A 15399-nucleotide genomic window follows, 5' to 3' on the forward strand; every position below is an offset into this window, starting at 1 on the left:
CATATAAACTGGAACTCACATGTTTCACAACACCAGACTGGACACGGGAAGAGCACCTCCACTACAGATGAGAGCGGCTCCACTACATGAGGAGCGTTCGCCAAGCGGAATCCTGGACGTCCCACTTTCGTGTTCTCGCGGAGTCAGCCCTTTGATGGCAAATAAAAAGGCTTAATTACCACCTTGGCTTGGGATTTTGAGAAGGCAGTGAAGGGGGTCACCACAGCCAGCTCCTTTGCTGCGGATGCCTTCAAGCCAAAGGGCGTTAGGAGGGCAGTGTTCAGAGCAAACCCTTGAACAGTCATTATCTCACCCCCATTGCTCTACTGTCTCCATCGCGTAGTGGAAGGGGAGGGTTGGGGTCCATTGTTCAAACCACATTCACATCGGAACACTGGCCTTCCAAGGACTCAACTTCAAACACATATTGCTGACGATGACAAGGATCAATAATGAAGATGACGTGTTGATGTCCCATCATGAACCTACAGCTGGTTGCGGTGGAGTTTGGGCTTGTTGAAATAGACGGGACTTGGGTGCGACCAAAGAAGGGACTTGAAGAGAGTGAGACATGGAAGCGGCCACAAAAAAGCGTTGATCGTGCTTCTACATGTGTTCTGAACATCATCTTAAATGCTTTCAGTGGAGGTTCTGCAGGTCACTTCAGTGTGTGAACCCAAAGGCTCATGACTGGTCATCTGTCTGACACCTTCATCCAAGGTGACATACAGTAAGAAGGTCAAAACAATACCTTGAGTACTTTGAGCACAAAGGCAGTATTCATGGGAGTGTCCAAATTTAAACACGGTACTGCTTAAGAGCATCCATTAACAAGATCCTTTAAAAAGGATGAGACCCCCCTGGCTTCTTTTCACGGAATTCCAGCAGATATCTTCTGGAGCTTTATGGCCGAGCCATAAAAACGAGAAAGAAAACTACTTCTGAAATGTAATTAAGGGCCTGGATTGTGAGCTGTTTAGATCTCTGTAATTATTTGACTTTCTACTCCAGTTGAACCAAAGCCAGAGCTCCTGGTTTCCTTGTTGGATGAATAACGATACGGATGTGTTCCACTGGGAACCCATACAGGTGTCAGTTTGTGCACCCAAGCCCTCCACATAATGAGAAAATACTCATTTCATACAGACAAGGCAAACTACAATTTTTAAGACCCGTGAAGTCCACGTTGTCTCATAGCGACCACATAAATACGAGTTTCTGTGATTGATTCCATCCATCCAGTTACTGCTCTCCAACTTCTCCTCATCACCAACTTTTTGAGGTAATTCGACCTTTTCATGACATTTCCAAAGTACAACCTCAGACTCATCATTTGCGCTTTCACTGACAGTTGAAGCTTGATTTGATCCACCCATCCATTTTCCTGCCTGTCCACGGTGTCCTTAAAAGTGTTCTTCAGCACCACAGTTGAAAGGAGTCCATCTTTCTCCTGTCCTGCTTCTTCGATGTCCCAACTATCACTTCCATATCGTGCTATAAAAATACCACATCTTGAACAAATCTAATCTTCACTCTTATGGATATGTCAATGTTTAAACATATTTACATTTCAGTCAGTGTAAGAAGTTTTTACTTTAACTGTTTTCAATTGTGTAGCCAGAAACTGTAAGAAGGGTTATTTTACTGTGGTCTCTCCTCCAATGATGGCAAGTGCCACATTGAGCACCATACTGCAGTGTCTTATACCTTGTATAAGAAATGTAAGGAGTCGGCTTCAGTTGAAAAGTTCTTTATTTTAAGAAAAAATAACATACAATTTTGTTTACATGAAAGCTGAAAATAAAAAAAATCCATATACAGCACACACACAGTGGCTGAAACCGCTTGTCCCTAGTAGGGTCGCAGCGAACCAGAACCTAACCCAGAAAAACAGGGTACAAGGCTGGAGGGGGAGGGGACACACCCCGGACGGGATGCCAGTCCATCGCAAGGCACCCGAAGCAGGACTCAAATCCCAGACCTGCCAGAGAGCGGGACCCCGCCAAATCCGCCATGCCACTGCACCACCCCGCCCACTTTCATGTGCAGCAACACAAAAATAACTTTGGTTTATCATTTAGAAAAGTATTTCATTGATGAGGTGGTCTGGTGGCATGGTGGGTCTGGGGTTCTTACAGATTTATACTTTGCTCAAAATATCTGACAACAGATCTTCTTGGGCCACTATATTATTTTTAAAGATCAAGACAGTAAAGAGTGCACACAGTGTGCACTTTTTATATACATTACATATTTACACTTTTTATTATCTCTGTTCCAATAAAAATGCAATTCAACTAAACCATCATGTCTCTTGTTTTAATAGTTATTCCGACTCCCACATCCTCCCGGCTTAATTTACACTTATTTCCGAATAATTTACCCGAAGGAAATGTTGTTAAGAACTCTAATGTTCACGACACTTTTACCAGTTTACTCCAAAAGTGTGTAAAAAACAGTGTCCTGTACTTCATAGGTTTATTTCACACTTGGGAGGGAACTTTGACACTGCCACACTAAACATGGCTACTTTCCAATGTCAAAAACCGGCGGCTCGACGAACAAACTGGCGCATGCGCAATGCCCATGCCCGGGTCCCCGATACAAGATGGCGGAGACGGTGGGGAGGGAGAGGCGGAGGCGGGTCTGGATTGAATAGGGTAAAGCCTGTACCGGATTCCCAGCAAACCTCTCCAAGGTAAGGCAATTAGCTGTGTAAGCCGGACAAGAAGGGCGAGCGCACGCGGCGGAACGCACGGGGCGTCACGGTGTGCACTCAGATGCCGCGGGTCCGCGCAAAACGCGCAATAAACAAATAAGATGATGTGCGGGGTGTGCGGCGGCTGTGAGCGCGGCGCGCGCGCCATCTTGTTTACAGTTGTTTCTCCCCCCCTCCGAACCAGAAGTGCGCGCCCAAGACGGCGTGTGGCGCTCCTGTCGAAATATAGGGCTCGTACGCGGTCTCTCCAGCCAGCATTCCCGAATTTAATTGCGCTCACAGCAACTCATGGCGGTTCTCCTTCTTTGTGCGTCCCAACGGCGCGGTTCGGAACTCTTTTTCCTACCGTAATTTCGTCTGTTTTTCCAGGTCTCCCCCCCTCCCAAGCTGGGGCTCGGCGACGCTGCCGTTGCCTTTTGTCGCGCGGCGCGAGCCGCCCGCGCTTTTTTTTCCCCTCCTTCTCCTCCTCCTCCCTCTCCTCCTCCTCCGTGTTTGTTTTCGGCCGGCTCGAGCAGCAGACTGCGCGGGTGGGCGCGCCGCGCGCGCGGCGGGCGGGCAGGCAGGCGCATGCGTGTCTTTCCGCGCTAGATTTGCTTCAAAAAACGATGGACGTTAGAAAAAGGCCCTTTTGAAAATATGTTTATTAAAATGTCAGCTATTTTGGAGGCGGACGGTGTAAATGTTCCTCCTTGGGATTTTCCTCCTAACCCAAGTTCCACGAAAACAAACTGACAGAATTTCTCTGTGAAGAAACGATGACACTGGAAAGCCGAACCGCGGATGACACAGAGCCTATACTATAGTCATTTTGAAAATAATTTTTAAACGTAATAGATGTGTGGGTGCTAAATGGACGCGGTCCCCTGACTGTAAAAACGAAAGTTTGCTTCAAAAATAAAAATAAGAGGAGAAAAAAAATGAGTTGTCAGTGGTTGTTCTTAAAAATTCTGTACAACAAAATGATTTAAAATTACTTTAAGTTCTTTGGGTTTTGTTGGTAGTTTGCTTTTTAATGTGCTAAAACTTAGTGAAAAAACAAAAAAGCAACGTTTTTGTATGTATTTATATGTATAATTTGTGGCATTTCTGAGGGGGACCTCAGTAGGCCATGTCCTTGTCATATTGCACCATACCCAAAACACACTAAACTTTGTTTACTCAACAAAGTCTATGTTTTCTAATGCTGAAAATAAACGCATTTGACAGTGATATATTGGTTTAAAGTGCTCTGCAGTAATTAACTGGCCAAAGAAAGCCATGAAGATACAGTGGAAGGTCCAGTTGAGGTCTTGTCTTTTGTGGTCGAGGGCTTCATGGCATCCCGGTGTCTCCTGCTTCTCCATGCAGGACCGATGAGGAGAAATGACGAGTGAAAACCATGGCACTCTCAAGGGAGATGCGGCGCTGGTCATGTCTCCATCTGGTTCCTCTTCACAAGGGCAGCCTCACCTGCCCTCCACCAGCAAACCCATCCAGGAGCTCCCAGGTGAGGGCTGATGGACCCCCATGTAAAGCCACTGGCATTTTCCTTCCTCACCAAGGCATTCTTCTATAAAGCCCCATCCCTGGGACCATGAGAATCCATTTGCAGTGAAGGTGTCTCCAACCAACTATGATTGAGGCATCTTCTTGAAATGTCTACAGTAGCATAGGTTTAATGTCAGCATTGTGCTGGGGAGAATCAGATTTTAACAAAAATAGATGGAAAACCTTTTCCTTCCATCCATCCATCTTCCTCCGCTTATTCGTGACCGGGTCGCGGGGGCAGCAGTCTAAGCAGAGCCCCCCAGACTTCCCTCTCCCCGCACACCTCCTCCAGCTCCTCTGGGGAAACCCCAAGGTGTTCCCAGGCCAGCTGGGAGACGTAGTCTCTCCAACGTGTCCTGGGTCTGCCCCGAGGCCTCCTCCCAGTGGGACATGCCCGGAACACCTCCCCAGGGAGGCGTCCAGGAGGCATGCGGAACAGATGCCCGAGCCACCTCAACTGGCTCCTCTCGATGCGGAGGAGCAGCGGCTCTACTCCGAGCTCCTCCCGGGTGACTGAGCTCCTCACCCTAGAAAACCTTTTCCTGTACCTTCAAAATATATGCCCACAAGTCTTAAATCTGCAACCGTTTAGGCACGTCTCATTTCTTACTAATTTGCATGGCAGGTGTTGAGTTCAGTCTTGATTGTTCAGGAGATAAATCAAGTTCATGTTATGTACAGAAAAAATGTGTGTTATATACAGCAATTCCAGTGTAAGTGAAGATGTGTTGTATATTAATTATCAGGATCTGGGCTGAGCAGTTGCAGTTGTAGAATGTGTAAAGTTGAGATGGTCTGAAGTGATGAACTTGTTTCCAGATGAGCTGATCCAAGCTGGATGGTCCAAGTGCTGGAGCAAACGAGAGAATCGGCCCTATTACTTCAACCGTTTCACCAACCAGTCGCTATGGGAGATGCCAGTTCTGGGCCAACATGATGTCATTGTGAGTGTAACTGGATGGAGCTTTAAAGATTTTCAGTTCTGGACTTTTTTTTAATCTTCTCTATGTACCCCCCATGCTTTCTTTTTTTTTTTTCTTTTTTTTTTTTTTTTGCAGAAATAACTTCCAAGGTTCTGCTTCTTTAATTGCTGCTTATTTAATGAGCTTCTAAGGTTGAGGACTTTGTTTTGGCTATCTTGCTTGTTATCTCAGATACTGCACATCTTTTCTTTTGCTGCCTGTATTCACAGTCTGACCCCTTGGGTTTAAATGCTGCCCCAGCCTCTGGGGATGTAGTAAGTGACACTGGTCTGGGAAACGGGCAGCGAAAGAGACGTCTTTCAGAGGAAACCCCCCAGGGACCTAACAGTTTCAAAAGGCCCAAGGTGTGACTTTCTTGAGATTTGTCATGTATATTTGGATGTCCAGTGTTTGAGAGGTCTTCATTGTGCTCCACTGCACAGGATTTTTACGTTCATTTCCTGCCGGCTTTGCCAGGTTGATACTCCAGTGACTCCTACAACCCCCACCATTCCCATTTCACCCAGCACACCCGGAACAAAGCCATGGAGCTCATCAACAGAGGACAAGCATGCACCACCACCCCTGCCTGCTCCTGCTCCGTACCGTCCGACAGTGTGAGTGTGTTGATTGTAGTATTTTGCAGTACACTTTACTGGATGCTTACTGTAAATGAAACTTTAGCTTCTCAATTCTGTTATCCTGGAGTAACATTTGCACATTCATTCTAAGGGATTTTGCAGAATTAAGAGTAGCTAATATCAAAGTTGACATTTTTGCCCACAACTGGTCAGTGTTGTTTCATGTATTCCTGTGGAGAGTACGTGGCTGTCACGCAGTCATGTGGTGTCCTTGACAGGGTCTATTGGGACCTGGACGTGCAGACCAATGCTGTGATCCGGGAGAGGGCTCCCGCCGACTACCTTCCCCCACACCCTGAGATTGAGCTTCAGCGAGCACAGCTCACCACCAAGTTACGGCAGCACTACCATGAGCTCTGCAACCAGCGTGAAGGTACGTACTGTGAAACTGGTCATAGTCATGATTTATACATATTATCTAGCTGCGAGGTAACATAGCAGTGGTTCTTTACAGGGATCGAACCCCCACGAGAGTCCTTCAACCGCTGGCTTTTGGAGCGAAAAGTTGTGGACAAGGGCTGTGACCCTTTGCTGCCCAGCGACTGTGACCCTGTCATATCTCCGTCCATGTTCCGTGAAGTTATGAATGACATCCCGATAAGGTGAGTACGCATAACCTCTTAGCTACATTGAGTAAAAATGTCTAATTTGCTACTAAAATACTATAATAATCTTTATGAATAGTTATAAATATAATCAGTCCGTTTTTGTTTCAGGTTATCTCGCATTAAATACAAGGAAGAAGCCAGAAAGCTTTTGTTTAAATATGCAGAGGCTGCAAAGAAAATGATTGACTCGAGGTACACCCCCCTTCCCTTTGTTGGCACCATTTATTGACATTTGTGACCGGATTTTCTTTACAGCTGTTGTTTTTTTTTTTTAATTGTTCAACACATGTTGAACCAGATGGCTGATAAACACCTGTGAGCATAAATGATTATCTGTAGTCTAGGACCAGTGTCTTTGCAGCCAGCAGTTTGTATTGGATATTTTACGTTTCTCACTGAAGTCCATAAGGGGGACGCGGTGGAGCAGCAGGCTGGGCCGGGTCCTGCTCTCTGGTGGGTCTGGGGTTTGAGTCCTGTGTGGGGTGCCGTCCTGGGTATGTCCCCTCCCCCTCCGGCCCTGCGCCCCGTGTTGCCGGGTTAGGCTCTGGTTCGCTGTGACCCCGCTTGGGACAAGCCGTTTCAGACTGTGCATGTGTGTGTGAATTCAATAAGTGCAGCTTAATGGCAATGTAATGACAACAAGGATTGACAGACGTGGTGATTTCTTGGCAGAAACGCCACACCAGAAAGCAGGAAGGTAGTGAAGTGGAACGTCGAGGACACAATGAACTGGTTGAGGAAGGACCACTCAGCCAGTAAAGAGGACTACATGGTACAGTTTCATCCCCCAATGTATGTTTTAGGGTGGTGTTCAGCAACACACATGATCCCTGCTGATGCCAGGATTCAAACCAGCAACCTTTAGGTTACAAATCCCTATCCCTAACTATTACACTGCCAACTGTCTTTCAATAAGGAAAGCCAGACCCTAAGTAATAGTATCCAAACAACTAACAAAAAAAATTCCTGCCCATTTACATATTGAAAATTGAAATTAAGGTAAAACCCTATTGCATCAGTCACATTATCTAAACTTGCTTTATTCAGTCAGTCTAGCTGATTTGATAGTTATCTATCTATGCAATAGTTAGTTTAGGATACCAAAATTAGATGGTAAGAATTAGTTGTAGTACAAGTTGCATATGTAGTTTATTCTTGCTAGCTAGCTGACATGTCTGACTTAGCTATTTAAGTGATATTCCATTGCTAATGTTGACACTGACATTCTGGTTAGAAAGCCCACGGATCTTTGTTGAATAGTTAACAACATAGCTACACAGCAAGAGAACTTAAATGTCTTTTTTTTTTTTTTTTTTTTTTTTTTTTTTATATATCGGATCTAGACTTGTAAGCTGAGATGTACAAACACTGCCAGAAATCAGAATCAAATGGATTACATTGTACATAGAAAGTTTTGGTGGATGTGTACTAAGTTTACCATTTAGGTTGCATAACTCTCGCATAACTAGACTGCTGGTTCCACTGGGATGTAGTGGTGTGCATTAAAGTTGGGGGGGGGGCTTTCTGGATTTACTGTAAAAGTAGGAAAATGTGTGTGCAGTATTCAGAAGTTAGGAACATGTTGCTGCAGTTCATATATCAGAAATTTAATAAAATGGGAGTGACTCTGCTAATAACTTGGTTCAAAAACAGTTAGGACCTTATAAAATTGTTTTCAGGATATGGGGGTAAAAAACTAGATTTTTTTAAAAAAAATATAATTAAAGATAGGTTATGAAAGGGTGAAACTCAGTACCGAACTTCGCATATTGCACAGCTCATGTGGTTACATAAGATATGCAATAGTCTAATTATAAAAGATAGTTCGCTATAAAAGCCACTGTGACCGTTCCCGGTGAATTCCATGGAAGACATCACATGAAAGTGATGAGGTCTTCACAGTAACAGTGGCACTATGGGTTTTTAAGGAGAGAACATTCATATGTTAAATATGAAAATTTCAAACTTAAGAAGAAGACAGCGAAATGTAATGGAGTAACAGATTTTTCTTTAAAAGCATACTCAAAAGTTAAAGGCATCAATGCCAAAAACCACTCTGAGAAGTACCATTTGTGCTGAAACTAACTTAAGTGGAAGTATATTTAGCTTACTACTTTGATTTAGATCTGGAAGTGTAGTGCATGCATGTAAAAAGGAATAATGTAGTTTATGGATACATATTACTCTCCATTGGCAGTGTTCCACAATATCATTATTATTAATTATTTAGCTGACAGCTTTCTTCAAAGTGATTTACAGTTTCAGGATTGTAACAATATAGTACCATTCATTGTGTTTAAATGTAGCTCCCACTGTTTGAACATCTTCATGATATGTACTGTAACAGTGCTGTCATATCCCTTTGCAGGACCGTCTTGAGCACTTACGCAAGCAGTGTGGTCCTCACGTGGCCGCAGTCGCCAAGGACTCAATCGAAGGCATCTGTACCAAGATTTACCACATCTCGGCAGAGTACGTGCGGCGCATTCGCCAGGCTCACCTGAACCTGCTGAAAGACTGCAATATCACTGGTGAGTTGCCACTCCCCCTTAAGCTTCCTCTCTTAGACTGTTTAATATAGGCTCTCAATTCTTCACAAATGACACTCTGCTGAAGTCCTGCATGATCTGTTATATCTTTACAGTGCATTATTTAGGTTATTGTAGTATAGCATATAGTGTAACTTGTTCAGAAGTCTACATTTTTGGCAGCTACGCTATCTTTTGGTATTTAGAAAAATTAACTACCAGTGGTTATATAGTAATTATCGTTATTGAATGTGGGGGGGGGGGCAGAATGCACATTTTTAATTTTTTTTCCTCATAAAAAACCATTGACAAATTATGTGATCAGCTGGGTAATGCATCCAGTTTAGCGACTGCAATTTTATTCGCTGTATTCTTGCCATCTTGTGATGTTACAACTGTATTTGGTAAGAATGAGTCTTTTTTGAGGTATTGGTGAAAGCAAGGGTAAATAAATTTCCTTTTGAAGATGGCGCTGAGGCTCCAGAGGTGCAAGACAGACTTGTGTATTGCTATCCGATACGGCTGGCCCTCCCCTCACCCCCACAGCCACGTGTTGAGCTGCACTTTGAGAATGAAATTGCCTGCCTACGCTACAAGGGCGAGATGGTCAAGGTCAACCGCAACTACTTCAGCAAACTGGTGAGGCAAAGCTTCAGGCAGCCAGCATTGACTTACATCTAAGTTAATGCTTAATTCTTAAGCAGTTAATCAAGTGAAGAGCAATAATTTTCTTTATTTTTTTACTATTTTGTTCCAGGAGCTTCTGTACCGATACAGCTGCATTGATGATCCAAGGTTTGAGAAGTTCCTCTCACGAGTCTGGTGCCTTATCAAGAGATACCAGGTAAAGTTAGATGGAAAGCCCTTGAACCTCCTTTTATTTTGTAATGCCCCGCTGCCACGTTTATTTTCATAATGTCAATTTTTTTTCAATCCTGTCCTCTACGGCCACATCTTCCATATCTGGTTTTTGGTTAATAGTTTACGCTTCGCCATGGTTTCTGCCCCATTGCAGGTAATGTTCGGCTCTGGAGTAAATGAAGGGACGGGCCTGCAGGGGGCGCTGCCCGTGCCCGTTTTTGAGGCCCTGCACAAGCAGTTTGGTGTCTCCTTTGAGTGCTTCGCCTCACCGCTCAACTGCTACTTCAAGCAGTTCTGTTCAGCCTTCCCAGACACCGATGGCTTTTTTGGGTCACGAGGGTGAGGGATATGTATTGATTTCATTTTTTAATAATGGCTTATGATGTATTGTAAAATTATGCATGCTGTCTGTCAATAAATCTGCCATATTCACTATATCTTGCTGTTGCATCACCCCTTGCTTGAAACTACATTTTTAAGAACACACTTCTAAGTGTGGTTTTGCTCCTCTTAAAGAGCTTCAGAAATTGCATTTGGCCTACCCTTTGCACAAAAATTAAATAAATCCATGATTTTTCACACACACACATTTTCTGAACCGCTCGTCCCATACGGGGTCGCGGGGAACCGGGGCCTAACCTGGCAACTCAGTGCGTAAGGGACACACCCAGGATGGGACACCAGTCCGTCGCAAGACACCCCAAGCGGGACTCGAACCCCAGACCTACCAGAGAGCAGGACCCAGTCCAACCCACTGCGCCACCACGTCCCCCTGTTAATACTTACGGTTTCATTTTATTTTTGCTTAGCTGTGGTTACTTTTACGTTTCACAATTCACCAGATGGATATTTTACTAATACAACACTTGAAAATTTAATGAAATTACACCTATTTAGTCATTACTTAAGTTACTTAACCACAAATGCATAACAGAATAAAGTTCCTTTAAGAGGTATGACCAGCATTTGTGTGTCTATATTTATGTGGCTGTGTTTGAGACTGCAGTGTGCCCTCCATCCCCCAGGCCTTTCCTGAGCTTCTCGCCCGTCAGCGGGTCCTTCGAGGCCAACCCACCCTTCTGTGAGGAGCTCATGGATGCTATGGTGACCCACTTTGAGGTAAAGGTGACAAAAACTGACAGTAACTGGGCCATCCAGTAATTTCTGCAGCACATGTAGCTCAATGGAGCTGTGTTCACAATAGAAACAAGTCATACATACACACATAGCTGTTTGTAGTCCTGGTTTCCTGTAAAGGCAAGTTTTACATTTTACACTGTTACTTTGCAGGAGGTGTCATTGTGGTAATACGTGCATTTTCACAAACATTTGTTTTGATATCATAACGTACTAGTGAATCTGTACTATGTTTTGTTCTTGCTTTTCCTATTTTGGCCATTATTTTCAAATGCTTACAGGGATTCTCCTTGTGCTTTCTGACATCTTGACTGTGCTTTAGGAGCTTCTGGAGCGCTCCAGCGAGCCCCTATCCTTCATCATCTTTGTCCCAGAGTGGCGTGACCCCCCAACTCCTGCCCTCATCCGCATGGAGTCCAGCCCTTTCCGGCGCCACCAGCTGACCGTGTCGGCGTTTGAACATGAGTACCGCAGTGGCTCACAGCACATCTGCAAGAGGTACAGATGTAATCCTGAACTACTAAACATCAGCTGGACGAAAATGATTTTGAGATGTGACATGCAAAGGCACATGTTTTCTAGCAGAAGAACGAAATAGAAAGGTTTTTATGTTTAGAAATCAATCTGAGCAAAGAAAACAGAAAAGGTTTGCTTTGCCAAGCTGACATACCCCAGCTGCTGTATTTGAATCCTTACTATGCTGCTTGGTCCTCTCTCTCTATCTCTCACGGTCAGGGAGGACATGTACTACAAGGCAGTACACAGCACGGCCGTGATCTTCCTCCAAAATGCCGCAGGCTTTGCCAAGTGGGAACCCACCCCTGAGCGGGTCCAGGAACTGCTTGGTGCCTACCGGATCTCCGGCCGCTCCCTGGCCTCCCCTGGCCCCTCTTCCACTGGCACTGGAGGGGCAGGAGGTGACAGGGATTCCAGAATGAGGCAGGATCAGGGTGGGGGCAGCCCTATGGAAAAGAGTGGCCTGGACACCTTGAGCGTTTAGGCTGAGTGTGGTGGTGGAGGGGCGGCACTGGGGACTGAACCCACGACAAAGGACCACTGTGGCCTGTTGTACTTGTAGCCACCCACTGCCACCCTTACCCGGTTGAAGTCTACTCTTCTTGCCTGGACTTAATCTTAGTTTTACTAAGTTGTCGTTCTTGTTATCGTTCCCGTCATTGATGTTGTTGCTGTTTTTACTATTGTAGCAGAATTAGTCATAGTATTAGTAGTTGTTGTTACTATATATATTATATATATTTTCTATCATTGTTATAGCTGTCATTATTAATCTGGTTATTCTGTTGGTGGTTTAATGGCCTTTAAATCTAGTGCTGTAATATCTGGCACTGCTATCTAGTCAGATTTACAAAGGACAAAAAAAAAAAAAAAAAAAAAGATTTGGGAGTGAAATCTGGATGCGTAGAGAGAGTCTAGCCAGAATGGTGAATTAGTGGTTGTACCTGATCTCCATGTGGTCCTCATCCCCTTTAAATCTCATTTCTACAGCAGTGTCACAAGCTGCAGTCCTGGTTCACACTGTGTAATTCCCTGAAGTTGATGTTTCTGGGTGGATTAACTCACCCTTTTGTGGGTCAGTAAATCCACTTGTCATTATGAATGAAAGTAAAAAGCACTTAGATTCAATTTTTCAAAATGACTGCACAGTTAGTCACAATATAATTGATTTTAGCTGATATCCAGAGTGTGTGTACACCAAGGAATGATCTCAATACAGATTCGGTGATGTCACCCATTGCGTCCCACCAAAATAAGAATGTGATCTAATCCCACCCGCTAAAAACTGTGTCTGATCTCTCGGAATTCAAATCATGGTGACTAAATTCAAGTGGATTAGGGAAATTCAGCACCACAGTTGGAGATTAAAGCTTTCAAAAGCAGGAGGTTTCTTTCCAGGCAGCTATGATGTCATGTTTTTTGTAAATGATTCCCCCCATAATCTTTCAAAGTCCTCCTGTACATAAGAGTGCAAAGGCAGTGATCACACTGCTGTATGAATGTTCAGTCCAACTCAAGTCGATCAGCTTGTGTTGACTTTCTGTTTGGGCATGAGGAAAGACAAGGTTTTTTTATTTTATAAATCTCTTCACCTGTGCTTCAGGAGGTATAACTCCCCCCAGTACGTGCACCTGTGTCCTATGGCCACAATTGTAAATCACACTAAATGAAGCACTTGCTCCCACAGCAGAAAAATGGTGGAATGTGAGTGGAATACCTTTGCTGCTGTTACATGCTCATGTTTTCCGATGAGTCCTTAGTTTTCAGTGAGCAAAGGCTGCAACGGTCGGTTACCTTATGGCCGTGTCCTCCTATGCAGTGCATAGTCCCTGCTAAAATACGTGCTGTTTCGGTTGACAGGGCCGTGCCATCGTTCCGTGCCACCCCACCCAGTTCACCGTGGTTTTGCTGTTGATCACTCCAAACTACGCATAATCGAGTGGCTCCTTTGCTGCATGCAAAGTTGGAGGGGACATAGATTGTATTATCGCTCAAGACATAATCCAAACAGTATAGCTATGTTTTTGAAGACTTTTTTCCCAGTTTTGTTGCATTTACCTTCCCCCTTCGACATACATTACAAAATGCGTGTTTAGTGCCCTGCCGATCCCCAGCAGTATCATATTCCATATCTTAAGTTTCCCTACACCGTTCCTTAAATCTGAATAGGTTAAATTCTAAAAACGAAGTCTGAAAATCCTGGATTCTTGGTAACATGATTCACACAAATACATGAAGCCTTAAATTGTCCACACTTTGTCACAAAATATAGATTTTTACATTTATTTATTTGAAGAACTTTTTTTGCAAATAGTTACACTTCCCATTTTGTATGTCATGGAAAAGGTACATATTATGGCATTAGAACCTTAAGTTTTTTATGTTATCTGTATAGATGTTTACAAAGGTATGAGATTATCACTGGGCAGCATTATGAATGTAAAATTTTAAACTTATTTTTTACTAATTTCTGGATTTTACTCTAATTTGTTGTCAACCTCCTAGTGACAAATACTCTATTGAATTATTTTGGAAGATGAGTGTTTTAGACTAGGATCATTTGTGTTAGGGAGGGAGGATGGATTTGTTTAAAAAAAAAAAAAAAAAGTTATGAATTTTGAAGCAATGTGCTGTCATCTTGATTTATTTCAGATGTTTTCTATTGATTTCCCCCCCCCCCCTCCTTCCCGTTGGGAAAGGCTTAGATTTGTTTGAGCTGTAGGAACGGCATTGCGGTGGGCATTTTGACTCTGCACTTGAGTCCCCTCCCGAGGCATTTTGTCCCCTCCACACCAAGCTGGATCACGTGTGTCCTGCTGGCGCAAGGAGCACCACATAGCTATTCGTCTCCCAGCGTGTCGCTGTCACCAGCAAAACTGTAGATATTGTACAGAAGTTGATTAAAACAAAATCCCTCTTTGCTACACAGTTGTATTCAGCTGTTTAGAAGATGATTTTTACATTCTCATGTCTTTTTTTCAAAAACAAAAATTTCTTTAATAAAAATGTAACTTTCAGTTATAAGATTTATGAAATAGAAAATGTTTTAAAACTAAACCAAAGTGTTAAGCGGAAAAAAAATCTATCTTGTATGTAAAAGTATAATTGTTTATGAATGAAAGAGTAATACACGGGTGTAACCAGCAAATTACCCCTGGATTTTATTTTTATAATTCGTTTTTTTTGGTGAATTTTTTTTTTTTTTGTCTGACATTTATTTTGCATGATCTTTTTTTCCACTCACAACGAATATAAATATGACATTACTTTCATATGAATTAGTTCTTAGGCTGTCTGTACTGATGAGTTAATTTTATTACATGTATCTTAATTTTTTTAATTGTGTGATTACATGTATATATAAAGGTTTAAGGTGTGATATGTTACATTTTTCTGTGTTTCTTTCCTCCTCAAGGTATTATATTGTAGATGGGTCTGTAGTGGCCATAAAGGTTTCTCTTAATGTGCAACCAATGGGACACAGCAGTGGTAAAAGGAAATGATGTATATGCATATGAATCCTTTCAGTTACGTCTGTTCTACCAGAGTAGACCACCAGTGTTGTGATATTATTTAGCTTTAGACTATTAAAAATGTGTTGGACCATACTTGCTCTAAGTGAAATATGTAACTGAGCAGCCCACCCTCTGCCTCGGGCTTAGTAATGAGGTAGTCTACATTGTTTATTAATGGATATTTGATATCTTTAATCCAAGGCAATTTGCAGTGATTGATAACAATCTTCATAGTCATACAGCTAGGCATTTTTTACTGTATCAATTTAGATTATATGCCTTGAGCCTGGGTATACAGTAGGACTGGGATTTAATCCCACACCTTTCATATGGCAGGGGAACAGTGCTAACCTCCAGCTGGTCCTATGTTAATGTCATTAATTTA

The 15399-nt window shown here is 43.2% G+C and overlaps 1 protein-coding gene across 1 annotated transcript; it reads left to right on the forward strand.

The window, feature by feature from the left end:
- The first annotated feature begins 1970 nt into the window (after nucleotides 1–1970).
- Nucleotides 1971–12237, forward strand: pcif1 (phosphorylated CTD interacting factor 1). Its single transcript, XM_018755629.2, has 16 exons — nucleotides 1971–2698; nucleotides 4067–4205; nucleotides 5066–5190; nucleotides 5439–5573; nucleotides 5686–5825; nucleotides 6068–6222; nucleotides 6304–6451; nucleotides 6566–6649; nucleotides 7130–7229; nucleotides 8826–8988; nucleotides 9452–9624; nucleotides 9743–9829; nucleotides 10001–10185; nucleotides 10872–10965; nucleotides 11306–11481; nucleotides 11719–12237. Exons 2-16 carry the CDS (start codon nucleotides 4082–4084, stop codon nucleotides 11981–11983), a joined length of 2154 nt encoding a protein of 717 aa, XP_018611145.1. The 5' UTR covers nucleotides 1971–2698; nucleotides 4067–4081; the 3' UTR covers nucleotides 11984–12237.
- Nucleotides 12238–15399: the final 3162 nt, after the last annotated feature.

This window comes from Scleropages formosus, chromosome 24, assembly GCF_900964775.1.
Source record: "Scleropages formosus chromosome 24, fSclFor1.1, whole genome shotgun sequence".
NCBI lineage: Eukaryota > Metazoa > Chordata > Actinopteri > Osteoglossiformes > Osteoglossidae > Scleropages > Scleropages formosus.